Below are 19,673 nucleotides of genomic sequence, written 5' to 3'. Positions count from 1 at the left end.
TCAGGTTGGTCATTTGAAGATCTGTGATCATGCAGTTACAGGTATTTTGTAACCACCTGACAATATTGTTAACTAGCCTAGTTCTGCAAATGTTATTTTGTTATGTTTATTGTTATTAATTGACATCCAGTTCTTTATTGTCCCAAAAGTGGTCATTTTGGAATGAGCTGACAGTGGGAGGTGTCAGCTCACCTCCCTGGCACTGCCGAGGTGCCCTTGAGTAAGGCGCCATCCCCTTTACAAGTCGCTAACTGTATTTGAATGTGTGTGACTGTGTGATAGAGTGAGCCTCTAATTTACCTTCAGCACAGTAATCCCTCGTTAAACTATTTTATTATTATTATTTAATTTTTTACGGTAATTTAAACCTTTATGAACCCTCTCCATACTGATATTAAACCCCCTTAAATCTGTATTTCCTTTTCCCACACTCTGACAGACTGTTTAAAAGTGTTTCTTTAATACGGGGAAGTGCGCTGCGTTCCGTGAGTCTCGTGACTACCCACTAAAAATCCACGATGTAGTGAAGCAGTGTATCTTGAAGCGTAAATATGCGAGGGATTACTGTCAACAAAGGAAAAAAACAGAGCAACAACATATGAATGAAGACATGGAACAATCACACCAGAGAGAGAATAAAATGAGTAAAATGAGCAAAACGTATCCAGAATAAATGAGAACACGACTTAAAGTACATGAATAAAGTGCTGCTGTGTAGTCCAGCTTTCACTTTAGTGCAACTTAAGGGTTAAAAGCAACAGGCTAAAACTTTCATTTGTTCCCAGTGCAATAAGTGAAAGTTTTACCTGTTGATTTTAGCTCAGGGAATGATGTTTTTCCACCTGATTCCTGAGAGAGCGGTTTGGCAGGTCAGACTGGACTGTGTGGAGGAATGCTGGTAATTTTGACAATTTTAGACGGACATTTTTTCTCTGAGAAGTGAGGTTCCCAAACCAAGAGATAAAACCAAATGTTAAAATGAACTGAAAGTTCGTCAGTACAGGTCCATGATCGACCTCTCCATCCTGCAGCAGACTGATAAAAATGGTGTCGTCTGCAAATTTCAGAAGATGCCTTTGGTTGAAATTACTCCTGCAGTCATTTGCATAAAGAATAATAAAGGAGATAGTACGTACCATTGTGTGAGCCTATAGATGACAACTTCTCAGAAAAAAACACCATTGGCCCTGACAGCCAGGGGCCTACAAGTCAAAAACAACCCCCAACACCCATTCTGCCATTCCAGAGTCAATACTAAGAAAGGACAAAAGTTTGTTAATTAAAATATCTGCTAACTTGAGTCCGTAAAAGTGCTGTGACTGAGAGAGGCTGGTAATTTGAAGATCTGTCATCTCCTTTCTTGCTATAATATCTATTATTAAATATTATTGAAAACACATTCATAAATAAAGCACTATACAGAACTGGGAATGGTTACCTTCAGTTTATCCTGGAGACTATAGTTAACTTGACTTAAATCTCTTTTTGATTTAGGTTGCATCTCCTGGAACCAAGCAGAGCTTCACTTGTAATGCTAAAATAATTTCTAGCTTTTTTGTCTGTGTAGATTCTCAGTTCTCCGGGTCCAGGTTATCCAAAGCTGTTTAAATCAGTCCAATGGACCTTAAGTAAGTTTCTTGAAGACGTTCCACCTCTCATGAAAGAGGCTTTTTCCATTCTAGTGGTGGTTGGTCTCCTTCCAGCTGAGGTGTGGTCAGTTCTACTCATACAGCGGTACCTCTACTTACGAAATTAATTGGTTACGGAAGAATTTTCTTAAGTAGTAAATTTCGTAGAGACGCGTTTTCCATGCAAATGCCCTAACCCGTTCCAAGCCCCCAAAAATTCAGACATAAATGTTTTATAAAGCATAAAAATGCATCAAAACATGTAACAAATACATGTTATGATTAGATTATTACACAATAAATGAGAGTTGTGCATAATATAAAAAATAAGAGTAAAAAATAATAATGGTCATTAACCTTTTAACTGCTGTCCTCGTTGTTTTTTGCCCTCTTTGGTTCATGCCCTCTTGCCCCACCATGAACAACAGAGTGAATTCCAGTCCTCCTTCTGAACTTCTCCAACCACCCACGCGACGCCTTAAACTCCTTAAACTTCCTTTAGTTTTAATAACGTGGTGATTGTAGATGCATTACGGCCATATTCTTTGGAGAGATCAACCAAACGCATCCCTTTTTCAGGCTTTTCTATCATCTCTTGCTTTGTTTGTACGGACAAAAAAACTCTTTTCTTCGTCTTTTCTTTTCCTCTTTTCTCCGTCACGTTCTTGGGGTCCATAGTGAATACTCTAAAAGTTAATATATTTATGTAAAACTATCAGAACACGTCACGGGTCGAGGGCCGAATGACGAGGACCCTGCATAGACATCTGTCTAGCTCCACACAGAGGTCCCTCTGAGCCAATGGGATGCCAGGAAGATACTAGGAAATAGCCAATGGCAGAGCAGCTATGAGAATGTTGCGTTCAGGAACCTGTGGGAGCTGAGAGTATCAGCCCGTACTGTATTTTTACCTTATGTAAGTCGAAATTTCTTTCATAACTAGAGGTAATACTTTCCTGCTGAGAAATTTCGTAAGTAGAGACATTCGTAAGTAGAGGAACCACTGTCTTCCAATGACCATCGTAGAAACCCGTCTGGCTCGTCAACGATGGTTGCTGGGGGTGTAAAAGGGGTGTCACTGAAGTGCCAGTTTCACCGCTCACGCTTGGTTAATCTGCTGGATTGTTCCGTTAGGGCAGGGGTCACCAAAAGGCGGACGGCGGTCCGGATCCGGACCGCGTGATGGTTCTGTCTGGACCCGTGACCACTCCATGATAAATTCACCAGAGTAGATTTTCTTGGCGCATTTTTACTTGCAGGTTGCGGCTACAGATGGCGGGCGCTGCTCCTCCAGTTAATACGGTAACAGCTCCACTCAGTTCAGCCAATCAGATCGTTTGTCTACCTGCGCTGTCAGCGTACCAGGAAGTGAGACAGCTCACTAGCGCTGTGAGTTTACCTACAGGAGCACAGAAGAAGGGAGACAGCAGAGCTCCAAACGAAGGAGGTGAACGAGGAAAACCGCTGGTTAACAATGAGTGGACGGAATGTATGTTTATTCCTCCGTCAGGCAGTTCAAAATCATTTGACCTCATATGGTCTGAACACGTAGCATGAATTAAACGTGGTAACATGAAGCGCCACTACGAAACAAAGCACAGATCTTTGTGCAGAATTATCCCCTGAAGTCCGAGCTGAGGGCAAAATGACCCAGAAAAATGCAAACGGATGTTCACTAAAGGCATGGTGGAGTTTGGGGCAACAGAAACATCTTTCAGTGATGGGGCAGTTGTGAAGAAGTGCTTAAAAGCTGTTGTTGAGATTTTGTTTGGGGAAAACAGAAAGATGAGATGTGTGGAAAAACTCCCAACTTCAGCTTCAACACAACCAGAACATCAGAAATATTAACAGCTTGATGCAGCTATTCAGAGAGAACCATGTGTGTGTGTGTGTGTGTGTGTGTGTGTGTGTGTGTGTGTGTGTGTGTGTGTGTGTGTGTGTGTGTGTGTGTGTGTGAGGTTCCTTCACAAAGATAAGGAGCTCTTTGCTGAGTGTAACTCCACTATGAAACACACACAAGGGGAGAGGACAAACATGCAGCAATAAAAGATGCTGAACATGTCCAGTGGTCTCTGTCACCAACATTACAGAGACCACCACCAGGTGACCACCACCAGGTGACCACCATAAGGTGACCACCATAAGGTGACTACCATAAGGTGACCACCATAAGGTGACCACCACCAGGTGTGCCTGTGCACAGGTACACCTTATGCACTAGGTTACTTGTGCACAAGTGAATGACTGTCAGACCACACGCCCCTTTCTCTCATGAAGAAAGTTGTTTGCATGTTTCCCCTGAAAGAGCCAGTTTTTCTTCATGCTTTCTGAACATGTTCATGTTCTTTTACTTGAAGTGTCGTCCTTCAGTTCTTCAGGCTGGGACGTCTTTAATCAACGAGAAAAAGGATTATTCGGCTCTTTTTACATTTTATTTTTAATTCTGAGGTTTGTGTGTTCTACAACCTAACATAAAGGCTTGAAATTTATTTTCCTGGGTCTACTTTTATTTATGGTGAGGTCTAAGAGATAGCTCTGCACTCACTTAAAATTATCCTCCATTGATTATTGATAAGAAATAATAATGTGGACATAGGGACCGGCTATAAGACACAGACTGGACTTGGGTTTGGACCTTTTACTAAGAGGAAAGTTTTCTAACCGGACCCTCCGTGACTTTTAATTGAATACCCCTGATCTAGGTTGTATCTGGGACAAAGACTAATATCTGGAAGTGGATAACAGTATGAACGTCTTTCAAAATTCAATGGATGAACTGGCTGAAAACATTTAATGTCTGAATTGGCTGACAACATCATGTAATGAGATGTTTATTGATTCTGGGGGACGGGAATTTCACAAGCCTGTTGGGTTCTACCCGTCAGCCCTTTATTTCACAGATGTTGTTGTTGATGGTGTAAATGTGATGAAGGTGTGGAGTCTGTTATATTCACATGTACGAAAAATAAATGAATAAAAAGATGAAAAATAAAAAAAGGGTAACGCGCTGCGGTGACCCTAAGGAGACAATCTGAAAGGAAGTTATGGGCAGACAATTGGGCACCTGAAAACTGTGTGGCTGTTCAATGCTCACTACCACAAAAAACATGATACAGCCTCTGAAAGAGTCATGTCAGCAACAGTTATGGGCACTCCTGTAGTTCTCTGAAAATATGGTTTATAAATTGACAAGAACTATAACACATTCAGACAGAAGACAGAAGGAGGAGCTGGACTTCATAATCTTTCTCTGAGTTGAGTTTAGCATGAAAACAGTCTCCTTTTGATTGTACTGTAATCAGAGTATCTTGGATGTCACAGCGTGAGAAATGGTAAGAAATACTTTTGATGTCGTGGTGTTTGATTTGGACGAGGTGCATCTCTTTGTTAAGATGTTATAAATCATGTGACTTACTGTATAGTTTGATTGATAAATATGAAATTTTGTGCTAATTAACACTTTGATACCTTATAGACCACCAAGAGTTAGAATTTGTGGTTCAGACTTCTTCTTCTTCTCCTTTTGGCTTTTCCCTTCAGGGGTCAGTTATCAGGAAATATCTGACTTCTGTAAGCAGAGAGTATTTATAGATTTAACCATACAGTTATTATAAATCTTTTGTCATGTGATTGTTTTCTTTAACAGATGGAATTTCCTCCTCGACCAGAACTCTTTGATTTTCATGGCGTCTCAATGACCCATTATTTCACTGACACCTGGGAGAGAGTTCAGACCTTTAAGGCCAGACCAGATGACATTCTGATTGCAACGTATCCTAAAGCAGGTCAGTCCATGTGATCAGTCAGTGTGAAGGCTTTACAGTGGGTGAAGGACATGGATGTGTGGATTCAGTACATAGATGTGTTCTCCTTTCTCTGTCTTTTAGGAACAACATGGGTCTCCTACATTCTTGACCTGCTGTACTTTGGTCAGACATCCCCAGAGAGACTGACATCCATCCCAATCTATGACAGGGTGCCTTTCTTGGAGTTTTCACGCCTACCAATGCATTCAGGTTCCATTAATGAAAATATACTTAACCTCCTTACCTGTTTGTCAGTCATTCACTCATCAGAACTAACTCCACATACTGGCTGATGCAGGTGCCTCGGATTCACAGATTTACAAACTGGGCCATGTTGGATTATCCAGTCACTACATGTACCTGATTGGGTACCTTGGGTTTTTTAGGGGGACAATTTTTTGTGCTGCCCTTGTGGAGGGCTCAAAAATTAATATATCATACAAGATACATTTGACATTATAATGAGGGTTTCAGATTAAAAGGGTTTGCTGTCTCTATCATTTGTTCTTCATAAAGGAGTTGAACAGGCAGAGAATCTTCCCATCTCTCCACGAATCATTAAAACTCATCTTCCAGTCCAGTTCATACCAAAGTCCTTTTGGGAGCAAAACTGTAAGGTCAGTAGTTTGAGTGTTATTAACATTATTTTGGTATAATTACAACATGTAAAGTCCATTCAACAACAAGGGTGATTCCATTTATAGACTGAAAACACCTGAAATATTAATGTCCTTTCTTCTATAGATAGTCTATGTAGCCCGTAATGCCAAAGACAACGTGGTGTCTTATTTTCACTTTGATCGCATGCTCATTACCCAGCCTGACCCTGGAGACTGGAACAGCTACCTCAAGAGATTCATGGAGGGAAAGGGTAAATATGAAATATAATCATAACAAAGCGTAAATATCAGTCTGTTGGTGGAACAGAGACGTGTGGATGAGACAAACACACTGATGAACAGTCTCATTGGGGCGGCAGTGGCTCAGTGGTAAAGCGGGCGGTAGAGCAGGTCGTCCTATGATTTAAGATCGGCGGTTCGATTCCCGCTCCTGCCCCCCCAAAAAATACCCGGAGGTGAGCTGACAGTGGGAGGTGTCAGCTCATCTCCGGAGCACTGCCGAGGCACCCTTGAGCAAGGTGCCGTCCCCTTTACAAATTGCTCATTTGAGGCGCACCAAGAAGGAGCTGCCTGCCACTCTACCTCCCCTGCATGCCTACAGGCCCCCCTGTGTGTGTGTGTGTGTGTGTGTGTGTGTGTGTGTGTGTAATACAGGGGCCTGTACTCACAAATATATATGTATGCATGCGTTTGTAATCAGTAGCTAGAGTGTGCGTTCTTAATTTCCCTTCGGGGATCAAACCAGTATATAAAATAAAAAAATTAAAAAAAAAAAAAAAATTGGGTTTAACTGTGTTTCTTCAGTGGCGTTTGGATCCTGGTACGACCATGTGAACGGCTGGTGGAAGAAAAAACAGACTTATTCAAACCTCCATTACATGTTCTATGAAGATATGACTGAGGTACACACCAACAGGTTATTTCATGATGTTTAATTTATTGTGTTGTTTGTATTCGGGCAACAATTCTATCTGTCTAATTGTGAACATTGAAATAATTTAATTTTTTCATGGTATTTTTCAGGATTGTGCAAAAGAATTAAACAAACTCTGCTCCTTTCTCGGTTTGTCTCCATCACTTGAGGAGAAGAAACAAATAATAAATGAAGTGCAGTTTGACAATATGAAAAACAACAATATGACCAACTATTCTACAAACCCACAAATGAATTTCAAAACTTCACCTTTCATGAGAAAAGGTAATGTGGAAAATGACACATAATGAAATGCATTATCTTACACAAATATGGCATTACAGAAAACACACTCTCCACCTGCAGCTAAAACAACAGACTTGTTTCTGTCTTTCTTCCACAGGGAAGGTTGGTGACTGGAAGAACCACTTCACTGTGGCCCAGAATGAAGAGTTGGATGAAGACTACAAGAGAAAGATGAAGGATCCCACTCTTCATTTCAGCACTGAAATCTGTATTCTGACACTAGTTCAAGACCAATAATGATGGTGGAAACATCTGAGGACTGTCCATCATCTATAGATAAATAAAAAATAAAAACAAAAATAAATATAAAAAATAAACAAAAATAAATAAAATTAACCTAACAAATAAATATAAAAAATAAATAAAATTAACCAAACAAATGAATATTCATTAGAGGCGGCAGTGGCTCAGTTGGTAGAGCGGGTCATCCAATGATCACAAGATCGGCGGTTTGATTCCCGCTCCCACCCAGACTGGGGCGGCAGTAGCTCAGACCAGTAAGTCTTGGACCAGGGACCGGAAATTTCCAGTTCAAGACCCAAGTGGTCCAAAATATTTTGATAGTGAACTGACAGTAGGAGGTGCCCTTGAGCAAAGCGCCATCCCCTCACAAGCTGCTCATGGTGCACCCCACGAGCTGCCCGCCACCCGCCATACCATTTTCAGCATGCCTACAGACCCTGTGTGTGTGTGTTTGTGTGTATGGGCCTATACTATATATATATATATATATATATATATATGTGTGTGTGTGTGTGTGTGTGTGTGTGTGTGTGTGTGTTTGTGTGTGCAAATATTTCGAATGGAAAAAAAGTCATTTTCCTAAGGAGGTTATTAAAGGATTTATTATACTATTATAATTTTTTTGAAGCAGAAATTTCTCTGTTTTCACCTTGGCTTCACCTGACCCCAGAAACAGCAGTCATACGTGAATCAGAGACTCACCAGTTCTCATGGCGACCAATACAGCCAATAGCAATGTCTAATTCCGACATGTGACTCAAGATATAAACCAACAATCATGACTACTGAGTTTCATGGATGAAAATCTTTTTCAACTTTCTAAATCACAGTGATCATTCGTTCGTTCGTTCGTTCGTTCGTTCGTTCGTTCATTCATTCGTTCATTAATTCATTCATTCATCTTCTACCTGCAGGTCACAGGGGTTGCTGAAGCCTATCCCAGTTATCAAACTTAATTGAAACAGCTTCTCATTCAAGTTCTCAGCGCGTCTTTTATAAAGGTATGAATTGCGAGATGGTCCTGCATTTTTAATACTGTATTGTAACTGAGTAGCTTTGAAAATTCAACCCAGTGGAATAAGTTTATCTTCATAGCAAAAAAATAAATACAATAAAAATAAATAATTGATGTTACGACCACAACAAATAAGGGCGATGTATTGCCCTTCAAAAGTTAATAAGAGTTTATTAAACAATTAGTGTTAAAATAAAGTGTTATTAAAGTCAGAATTCTGACTTTTATCTCAAAGTATAAACCTTGTTTTTTTCCATTAGCCCTAATCCTCTTATGTGAATCACATGCAAAAACCCATGTGTATATATTTATATTACATATACATGAACATGTAATCTATACCTCTTATTGCTTTATTGAAACCTGCAAGAATCAATAATCATAAAAAATGTCCTACAATGTATGGCTATGATATAGCAAGCAAGGATTAACACATTAAATTAAATTCATTTCAGTTTTATTCAGAAGTGTATACAACACAGGACACCTCAAAGTGCTGCTTTAAAGGGTCATCGATCGTTGCGTGGCTGCAGTACAGTCACCCCGCCAGCAGAGGGCGTCCACGTTCCCAACGAATGAAGTAATGAACCAGTTTTCAAAACAGTTGTCACAAAGGTTCCGAAGCCCCATCAGTCGTCACAGGACCACCTCCGCAGCCCTATTTCCAGTCTGCTACAGGTAGACCCCAGGTGAATGGGCAGGCGGGGCTTAAGTAACTGGGAACACACACCAGGTGTCCCCAGTTACTTGATGTTAATTCTGCACAGCTGAAGACCTGCAAGACCGAGCAAATAGTGACCTGCAAGGACGAGGGCCGTGTTCCCGTGACACTGATCATGTGGATTATGACAATATTTGATCATGGTGTTCTACCCCACACCACTGACTTGCTCTGTTGTATATTTTTTATTGCCCTTGTCAGACATGACCCACCACATCGGATGAAAAATATTATTGAAAAATATTACAGTACAGAACTGGGAATGGCTACCATCAGTTGAGGAGTCTAGTTTATTCGCTTTACGTCGTGTCTTCTGGAACCAAGCAGAGGTTTACCTGTAATGATAAAATAATTTATAGCTTTGTTAGGAATAAGAATATACCTAATGGATCATCACAAAACCCTGTGTAGAGCCGTCAGGATCCGGTGGGGAAATGGGACTCCACCACTGCATGGAAATTTGGTCACGTCTGTGATAATGTATTTCCTTCATTGGTCATGTTCCATGTTTTCAGTGATGTTAAAGGTAATATGCCTCAAATTCCTAATCTGCTCAGTAAATCAGTTGTGCGAGTTGTTTCCTTTGAATCTTCCGGGGGGGGGGGGACTAATATCCTCAGTTCACCTTCATGAGATTGCAAAACAGTTCACTTGATTTTTCTGTGGGTGAACACGGGGAACAAAAGATCCGATCCAGTTAATAGACGGAGGAGTCCAACCTGTTTCTGACGTGTTTCAACGACTGCTTCTTATTCTGCATCGTTTTGTACTCCCTTTGACTGCACACCAGGATCACATCATAAAGTGTAAACCTGACTGCAATGAGTAGAAAGGGGTGGCGAGACGTAAAGGGTAAAGTGGACAAAGATTGTGAACGGATGGGTGGTGGCTAAGCTCTCATCTCATCTGGAACTGGGAGTCGGATTACAGTCACAAAGGACACCGGAGAGAGAGTTACGTAACAGGAAGAGAGCGGCACAAACACGATTTGTGGAAGCTGAGAGCAGCAGAGGAGGCTTAGACTCACAACAGAAACACCAGCTGATCGAAATGTCTGATGAGACGGATAAGGTGCAGTATATCACTGAAATAATCTCTAGACTTTTAATTTTTACTCATTAAGTCCAAGTTTGTTTGGGGTTTTTTTGGTACCTGCAAATGTAATATTTTCAGGGAAACAAGCTGCCCGAGTCTCCAACACTTCACTAAAAGCACAAGTCAAACTTACGGCTCGGGGGCCAAATGTGGCCCTCCACATCATTTAATGTGGCCCTCGAGAGCATAAAAGGTCAGAGTGTCTAAAAATAAATAGGTCAAAAGCGTGCTTTGACCAAAAACCACATTTCCCACAATGCAGTAATTAGGCCTATTTTAACTTGAACAAAAAACAAAAGTTAATGTCCTAACTTGTGTCTGATGTTATTTTTCTTTATTGATTGATAGTTTGATCCTTGATTGATGGAGTTCTGTGGGTTTAATAACCTGACAAATGAAAAGGATTTATGTTAGAACAGAGAAACAAACAAACATGTTTTTTCTGTCTAACTGTAATGTTTGGAACTAGAATCAGTCAGAAATTCAGTTATTTAACATTAAGGGGCAGTTAACTAAATGAAACTAAATGTAACTTCTACATTTAGTTACATTTTTTAAGCAGGGCTTTGAACCGGTTCATGGAAATGAAAAAGAAAACCAGAAACGTTTGCTATTTTGCCAGGAACGAACATGAATTCGAAAACTTGATATTTTTTAATGTTCCGGGAACAGAAAATAATTGTAAACCGGTTAATATCGTTTGTTTTTTCGTTCTTGAAAAGAATATCTGACCTCATGTTTCCCTTCCTGTCATTCATTCAATGTGTGATGAGAGAAGTTGAGGCAGATCAACAATCAAGGAAAAGAGAGTCTCACAATATTTATAACAGGTAAACACTGCAGTCTGACAATTTAAAAAAACATGTTTGATTTAGACATTAACTCATTGACTGCCAGTCATTTTCAGTGCAGTGTGTCCCCCTCAAGCGACTTGTAGACATTAATCTCCGGTGGACTTCTTCCTCCGATGCTCTGGACATTTATCGGTGTTTTCTGTCTGTTGACCGATCACCACATGCTTCGTTCAGAGCGACACTGTGTTCCCTCCCCGGTGACCTCCGACACTCTGACACCCGCAAACCAAAGAGGAGGTTTATGGATGTAGTGAAAGAGGACATGAAGGTAGTTGGTGTGAGAGAAGAGGATGAGAAGACAGGGTTAGATGGAGGACTCTGATTGGCTGTGGAGACCCCTGAAGGGAAAAGCCCAAAGGAGGAGAAGAAGAAGAAGAACCGGTTCAGGAAGATCAGTTCTTGGGTGGATCGTAAAACTGGAAATGTTGTGAAACTGTTTCTGTTCCGAATGAACCGATTGGCAAAAAATTCTGGTTCAAAGCCCTGTTTATTAGTTACATCTGGCCCTCTGAGGACAGCCGTGATGCTGATGTGGCCCTCAGTGAAATGAGTTTGACCCCCCCTGAAGCCATTTGCGCTGCATTGATGCTTCTTATTGATATGATGACACCATGGTGAATTTAATGGCTGTTATTTAACAGAAAAAGAGACTTTTCTTTGACGATGGAACTTTATTATTGTGATGATGAACGGTGTTCTATATTTTATGCATTTTAGATAAATTCCCCCTCTCGTCCAGAACTGTTTGACTTCCACGGCATCCCTTTGACCCGATATTTCACCGACAGCTGGGAAAAAGTTCAAAATTTCCAAGCCAGGCCAGATGATATACTGATTGTAACCTACCCAAAAGCAGGTCAGTCCACTGTATTCGGAGGTTTGGGAATTTTATTTAATCGTGTTTCTATCTTGTAAACTTACGACCATCCATGTCCCGTCCTGGGTATGACCCAAATCTGGGGAAGTTGGCACATTTTGTAAATCATATATAAAAACAGAATGTAATGATTTGCAAATCTATTTCAACCTGTATTCTATTGAATACACAGAAAAGACAAGATACTTAACTTTTGAATTGGTAAACTTTGTTATTTTGTGCAAATATTAGCTCATTTGGAATTTAATGCCTGCAACAAGTTTCAAAAAAGCTGCACAAGAGGTTAAAAAAAAAGATGGAGAAAGTTGAGGAATGCTCATCAAACACTTATTGGGAACATCCCACAGGTGAACATCCCACAGGTGAATATCCCACAGGTGAACATCCCACAGGTGAACATCCCACAGGTGAACATCCCACAGGTGAACAGACTACTTGAGAACAGTTGGATGCCATGATTGGGTATCAAAGCAGCTTCCCTTTGTTCACTAGTGGGTCACCACTAGTGAACAAAGGCGTGAACAAATGCTCAACAAGCTATGGCAGGGAATTCAGGGAATTTCACCATCTACGGTCCGTAATATCATCACAAGGTTCCGAGAATCTGGAGACATTACTGCACGAAAGCGGCGAGGCAGAAAACCAACATTGAATGTCCGTGACCTTCGACCCCTCAGGCGGTACTGCATTAAAAACCATCATCCTGTGCCCCTGTTCCAACTTTTTTGCAACATGTTGCTGCCATTAAATATCTTGTCTTTGCAGTGTATTCAACAGAATATAAGTTGAAAAGGATTTGCAAAAATCATTAAAGGTGGGTGTAGAAGTGGAGGGTGGGGCACATTAATTTCCCATCTTCTTACCTGTGTTCCACCTTTCAGGAACAACATGGGTCTCCCACATCCTGGACCTGCTGTTTTTTGGTCAGACATCCCCAGAGCGTCAGACAGCCATCCCCATCGCTGAAGCAGTGCCTTTCTTGGAGTTCACTGTCAGCATAAATTCAGGTTGAAGAGCCAACACTCACCACACCTCACACACGGGTCTCATAAAAAAAAGTAGAAGAACTTCAACTCAGTGTCTTGTTTCGTGATTTTCTATATTTTGCTTCAAAGTGTATGTCTCTAATATGGCATGAAATAGAAGTACAGTATTTTTCTCACTATAAGGCGCACCACAAACCCTTTAATTTTCTCAGTGCGCCTTATAGTGTGGAAAAGACGGATTCAAAACTACTGCAGTACTTCACAGGTTCATGATTTGCTGAATCTATCTTTCTCATGCAGTTCTTCATGTGGGAGCTGACGTGGCGGACAAACTTCCCACGTCTCCTCGACTCATTAAAACCCATTACCCGGTTCAGTTTGTGCCAAAATCCTTCTGGGAGAAAAACTGCAAGGTCAGAAATCAATGAAAGTGAACATGTACAATTTTAGAGATACTTACCACTGGTATTACGATAAAAATGTGCATGCAAATATTTCTCATGTAATTTAATTTAAGTGTTCTTCTCCTGCAGATCGTCTATCTTGCCCGCAATGCCAAAGACTGTGCAGTGTCGTACTTTCATTTTGATCGGATGAACAGCGTTGAACCAGAGCCTGGAGACTGGAACAGCTACCTCCACAGATTCATGGAGGGAAAGGGTATTTATGACACAGACACTGGGGTTGTTTAACAGATTCCTAATGAACATTCCAACTGATGATCTGCTGCTTTAGTGGGGTATGGATCCTGGCATGACCACGTGAACAACTGGTGGAAGAAGAAACAGACTTACTCAAATCTCCATTATATGTTCTATGAAGATATAGTTGAGGTACATTTTTGAAGGTTCTTCCAAAGGAGATAATTCCTCTGAAGTCTTCCTCTTGATGGTAACGCTGCACCGATGTTTTCTGATCACCAGGACACTGGAAGGGAAATAGAGAAACTCTGCAGCTTTGTTGGTTTGTCTCTCCCAGCTGAGGAGATGAAACGGATCACAGAGAAAGTGCACTTTGATAAAATGGCAAAGAATGACCTGGTCAACTATTCCAAACTCCCAATTATGAATTTCAAAATTTCTCCTTTTTTGAGAAAAGGTAAGCTAAAAAAAATGTCTATAATATGATGCATCTGCACCTTCAGCTGAAACTGGTTCTGGTCGGTTCTACAGGGAAGGTTGGAGACTGGAAGAACCACTTCACTGTTGCTCAGAATGAAGAGTTTGATGAAGACTACAAGAGAAAGATGAAGGACCCCACTCTGCAGTTCCGCAACACAGTCTGAACTGGTTGTGTATTCTGACACTGGTTCAAGACCAGTAATGATGGTGGAAACATCTGAGGAAACATCTGTCCATCATTTTGTATACAGTATAGTTCATATACAGTATTTTATATAATACTCTTCTGTCGGGTTAATAGTTCAGCTGAAAGTTCCGATGAGTGATTGTGATAACTGACCCACACTTTGTGCAGAAAGAGAGCACAAAAGATAAAACTGGTAATAATTTAAAAAAAATAACTACAATTTTAATTTAAAAAATTTGTTATCATTTTTAATTTTTAATTAAAAAAAAAAGTAATTAAAAAAAGGAGAAGTACAGCTTAAAAGCTATATGGATTATGACAATACTTTCCATGATCATTTATATCAATGTGATAAGTGACAACGTGTGAGATGTCTCTAATCTCATCATTTAATTCAATCTGAAAATAAAACAGATGTAAAGAAAAACAAGTCAGGTTTGAGTTTTTATTAGAGATTGGAAATAAGAGAAATAATAAAATGTAGATTAACTGACGTGTCGTTTTATGTATGCAGGATTGAACGGGGTATGGTCATGTCCTACTCTTGTGGGCGGAGCCTCGTCTCCACACCTGGACCTGATTGGACTGATTAGCCTGAGGCTTTATAAGCTGGTTTCTTCTTTTGGTTTGTTACCAGGTTGTTTTAGTTCTCTGCATGTCTTGTGTTTCCTTTCTGTTCACTTTTTTTAATTAAAATGTGGATGATAGTGTCATATGTGTGCTCATAATGTTTGTTCATTTTTGCATTTTTGGGGACTTTAAAAATGAGACTTTTATATCATTCTATTATTCTATGAACGACTTCATATAGACTCTCCACACCAACACAGTTTTGTGTTTTCCGTCTGGTGAGGGGCACTAAGCCAGCAGGGATGGAATTATCGAGCAGATTACTGGAGGTAAAACCAGTTCTTCACGGCGATGTTGATGACATTGTTCAGACACGCCCGTACAATAAAAAGAAAACACAAGGAGGGGGGGGGGGAAGAGCAGGAACCTTTACCTTTTGTAATCATTATATAACACCTGAACACTTTTATCAGGAAACCTTGACGTGATCTCGGTGCTCTACCCCATAATACTGACTCCCTCTGCTATACGTATTATTTTGCCCGTGTTAGAGAACTCTCTGGTGTCCATTCAAGATCATTTCCTCATTCTCACTATTTTTTTTATTTATTTCAAGAATGCACCAGCCTGTCACAGTATTACAGTATTGCTTTATAGTACTGCAACATTTTTGAGGAAGGTGATGAGGAAGTTCATAAGACCAGTCAGAAATGCAGACAGAAGGACGAAGGGTGAGCAGTTTGGATTCTTTATAACTGGTTATTAAAAAATTTAAAGATACTGAACTTATTTATCAGATGATTAATCATCCAAGTCAGACATATCTTGTCATATCTTATATGACTCCACAGTCATACAAGAAAACCACGTCAGCTTTTTTTTTTTTAAAAAGTGTAATTTCAGTGTTCCCCTGTGTTAGAAACGCTCCACTACATAACTATTTGTTCATCAAATAATCCCACTATTTGATGAACAAATAGTGGGATTATTTGTTCATCAGAAATACTGAGGAAACTCGCCTTTACTTCATTAACTGAATACAGACTGGATTATATGATAAGACATTTTTAAATTTAATTCATAGGTGAGTCAGACTTTAGGATCAATACTCAACATTGATTTTGAATTAACACATGAATAGATTATTTATTAGAAGCCTCTCTTTTGGAGGTGCTGACACTTAGACCGACCCCGTTCAGCTTCCATGGAGCCCCCATGACAGAACAGTTCACCTCCAACTGGGACAACGTGCAGAGTTTTGAAGCGAGAGCAGATGATGTCCTCATAGCTACTTACCCGAAAGCAGGTGGGGTTGTGTGAAGGAAATTATGGCACTTTAATGTCCTGTGTTTCAATGGATGAGCCCAGTGTATTCGTGTCATCTCAGGAAACACGCGGGTCTCCTACATCCTGGACCTTCTGTATTTTGGGGAGACGTGTCCAGAGCGGGGGGCGTCCCTTCCTCTACACCACAGAGTTCCATTTCTGGAACTGAGCAGACCAAATGGACCCAAAGGTTGAACAGCAGTTTTCATTTCATTCACGATCCCATGAGAGGCTTTTTACTGATTCTGTTCAGAGTTAACGGGATTAACCATCAGTCTGCATGAGATGCATGCATGTCTGTGGGATGTGGAGGAAATGGTTGCACAGGACATTTTCATACCATGAAAATCAGAATACTTTCCTTTTTTAACAAAAATTGACATAGAAATTACCATGATAAATATTTGAGTTTGTTCAAAGTGGAAAAGCAGCTTTGTCATGCTTGATAATAATGTTTTTAGTTTTAGAGTTTTCTAATGTGAAACATAGGAATCCAATTCTTCTTGTTGTCAAAGGAACAGACGTGGCAGACCAGCTTCCCACCACGCCTCGTCTGATTAAAACTCATCTACCAGTCCAGTTCATACCCAAATCTTTCTGGGAGCGTGACATCAGGCTACGACACATACGGCACTTGTATAAAGTGTTATGATGCAGATAATTTACAATTAGGTAATTTTTCCTTGAATAGATGATCTATGTGGCTCGAAACGCAAAGGACAGCGTGGTTTCCTATTTCCACTTCAGCCGTATGAACGAGGCCCAGCCGGATCCGGGGGACTGGAACGCCTTTCTGCACAATTTCATGGAAGGAAATAGTGAGTGGACTGGTTGTGTGACTGTAAATGGAAGTAATATCTTTCAGGATGTCCCATCAGATATTATTCCCTGACTTCAGTGGTGTTTGGATCCTGGTACGACCACGTGAACGGCTGGTGGGAGAAGAAACAGACGTATTCAAACCTTCACTACATGTTCTACGAGGATATGATTGAGGTGAGCAGAGGCGTGTTTGTGTGTCCTTTTTAACACAACTTGTATCCTTCAAAACTATCTTTACCGTGTTAAAATCAGTCTTTCTGTTTAAATTATTATTTAAATTAAATTATTATTTATTTATGATTATTTAAATTAATCCTAAATTATTAATTAAATTATTAGATGATTCCGTTTAAATTATTCCATGATTTAAACGTTTCTGCAGGACTCTGGACGAGAGGCGGAGGGACTCTGCTCATTCGTTGGTTTGACTCCTTCAGTCCAGGATAAAGAAACGATTCTAGCTGAAGCAAAGTTTGACCGTATGAAGCTAAACAAGACGGTTAACTTTTCCACAGTGAAATATATGAATCAGAATGTGTCTCCTTTCATGAGAAAAGGTACAGTGAAAAAAAATTCTATTATGGAATTATTTATTATAATATTTTGTTGTGATACCAAGTGTCTGCTAACAGTATTTATTAGTAATTCCATCAAATCTTTATTCTCTAGGGACAGTTGGGGACTGGAAAAACCACTTCACTGTGGCCCAGAATGAAACGTTTGATGAAGACTACAAGCAGAAAATGAAGAATCCTACACTGAGGTTCCGTACTGAGGTTTAGAGTAATTAAATGATAATTACCTGTGATTATTATTTTGGCCCTTGACTGCCCAGTAGTTTGAGGATTTGCATTGAACTGGCATGTAATTTAGCTTCCCTCTCTCTGTTTGGTTATTAGTTATTTACACAGTTATTCAGACTGTTTAGAATCGTATTTATGTCTAAAATACTTTTTACTGTAGAAACAAAAGGCAAATTTTGTTACGGTAGTTATTTGATCTAGAAACTAGAAACTCCAACCAGCACGAAGCGAGAAGGCGTTATCCAGTAGGAAACAAAGGAGAGGAAAACCCCCCGCTGGTTTGAAATCAGAGCAAGAAGATGAACATCTTAAGCGACACCCCTGAATACGAAATAAAAAATTAACTAAATGTATAAACAACAGTAATAACAACGCTTCACGGTTTTACGTTTATTTCAATTCAGACATGAAATGCAGCATTAAATACAAAAACAAAAGTTCATGTTGAAAACTAAATGAATGAATCTAACACTGTACTTCTGCACTGTGACTACAGACTGGGGGGGGGGGTCACTGCTTTTATTTTCTATGGCACGTATTGCTTTGTGGGTGACAGAAATAATACTCCTGTAAATAATAGCAGTAACAGCGACATCTTATTCATGAGTTCATGGGAATGTAGACGACAACACACGGCCATCGTATCGTAAATACTGAGCATCTCACATCACTTGGGGGGGGGGCAGCAAGTCACTTCAAGGTAGTAGGAAAACAAGTCATGGACCGAATCTCCTCAGGAACAGACGCATGAATTATGGTCTATTCCAAACGCATGTGTCGCTGCTTTGAACAGCTTTCTTCCTCAAATATATCATTTGATAATTAGAAAAGTAACCCAGAAAAACAGAACAAAACTAGAGAATAACAGGCGTCGCCACAAAGATTCAAGTTAATCATTAGATCGTGGTTCAAAGTGAAATGTTCAGTCATCTTCTTCCATATTTCAATTGATTAATTATTGATTTGTTGTGTGAAACCTACGTCACCACTCAAAAACCTGTTTGACATGATCTCTGAAATGTCCTCGACCACAACCTGATGTCCAGACAGAAACGGAAGCGGGTGCCGCTTCAGATTGTCTTTCACAGTAACAGTTAGAAATATGTTCCAAATAAAACTTTAATCATGAACATCAAAAATAATGTCATTTACATTGTTGCTTATACGTCGTTTATTTGAAATATATTTTCCTCTAAAGTTGTAAAAGTCTTACACTGAAGTGCTCTGTAACAGAGTTACGTATTGACAGTTTGATTAATAATTACAGTATTTTCCGCACCATAAGATGCACCTAAAAGCCTTTAATTCTCACACAAACAGACAATGCACCTTATATATGAAAAGGTGTTAAAGTATGCCATTCATTGAAGGTGCGCCTTATAATGAGATGCACCTTATAGCGTGGAAAATACTGAACTGCGATTGAATCTCATGCCAAGCCATCTTTAAAAGTGCAGTCATAGGCTTTAATATATTTAATATACATAAATAGGCATTGCAATAGCTTTGTCCTATAGAAATATGTTGAGTTGTAATGCATTTAACTTGAATCTTGAATTTGAAAACCTACAGGTTGCCTCTTTACGTGACGTACGAGGCAACTGGACAACATCAGCAGCAGCAGCATATGGAGATTTTAGAAGCAGCAGTCTGTCTGAACCGTCGTGTCGGTGGGAACATATATCAGAATCGTAAATATAGAGAAGATCCAAGCGACCGGGGTCATGTATGGCACGTTTTTACATCACAAAGCAAGTTTTAAGAAGGAAGACAACAAGTC

At 39.9% G+C, this 19,673-nt stretch overlaps 3 protein-coding genes across 3 annotated transcripts; all 3 read left to right on the top strand.

The window, feature by feature from the left end:
• Positions 1 to 5,271: 5,271 nt before the first annotated feature.
• Positions 5,272 to 7,510, top strand: LOC137601963 (cytosolic sulfotransferase 3-like). The gene is made up of 7 exons (XM_068324473.1): positions 5,272 to 5,413; positions 5,516 to 5,644; positions 5,951 to 6,051; positions 6,179 to 6,305; positions 6,859 to 6,956; positions 7,078 to 7,252; positions 7,371 to 7,510. The coding sequence occupies exons 1-7, from the start codon at positions 5,275 to 5,277 to the stop codon at positions 7,508 to 7,510; spliced, it is 909 nt and encodes a 302-aa protein (XP_068180574.1). The 5' UTR covers positions 5,272 to 5,274.
• A 2,601-nt stretch (positions 7,511 to 10,111) lies between these two features.
• Positions 10,112 to 15,085, top strand: LOC137612353 (cytosolic sulfotransferase 2-like). The gene is made up of 8 exons (XM_068340850.1): positions 10,112 to 10,323; positions 11,919 to 12,057; positions 12,960 to 13,085; positions 13,365 to 13,477; positions 13,598 to 13,724; positions 13,800 to 13,897; positions 13,988 to 14,162; positions 14,237 to 15,085. The coding sequence occupies exons 1-8, from the start codon at positions 10,303 to 10,305 to the stop codon at positions 14,347 to 14,349; spliced, it is 912 nt and encodes a 303-aa protein (XP_068196951.1). The 5' UTR covers positions 10,112 to 10,302; the 3' UTR covers positions 14,350 to 15,085.
• Positions 15,086 to 15,217: 132 nt separating this feature from the next.
• Positions 15,218 to 18,126, top strand: LOC137612361 (cytosolic sulfotransferase 1-like). The gene is made up of 8 exons (XM_068340859.1): positions 15,218 to 15,673; positions 16,127 to 16,248; positions 16,330 to 16,458; positions 16,784 to 16,884; positions 16,960 to 17,086; positions 17,167 to 17,264; positions 17,473 to 17,647; positions 17,760 to 18,126. The coding sequence occupies exons 2-8, from the start codon at positions 16,158 to 16,160 to the stop codon at positions 17,870 to 17,872; spliced, it is 834 nt and encodes a 277-aa protein (XP_068196960.1). The 5' UTR covers positions 15,218 to 15,673; positions 16,127 to 16,157; the 3' UTR covers positions 17,873 to 18,126.
• The last annotated feature ends 1,547 nt before the right edge of the window (positions 18,127 to 19,673 follow it).

Source organism: Antennarius striatus, chromosome 2, assembly GCF_040054535.1.
Source record: "Antennarius striatus isolate MH-2024 chromosome 2, ASM4005453v1, whole genome shotgun sequence".
NCBI classification, from domain to species: Eukaryota; Metazoa; Chordata; class Actinopteri; order Lophiiformes; family Antennariidae; genus Antennarius; species Antennarius striatus.
This window is presented reverse-complemented; position numbering and strand designations above follow the sequence as displayed.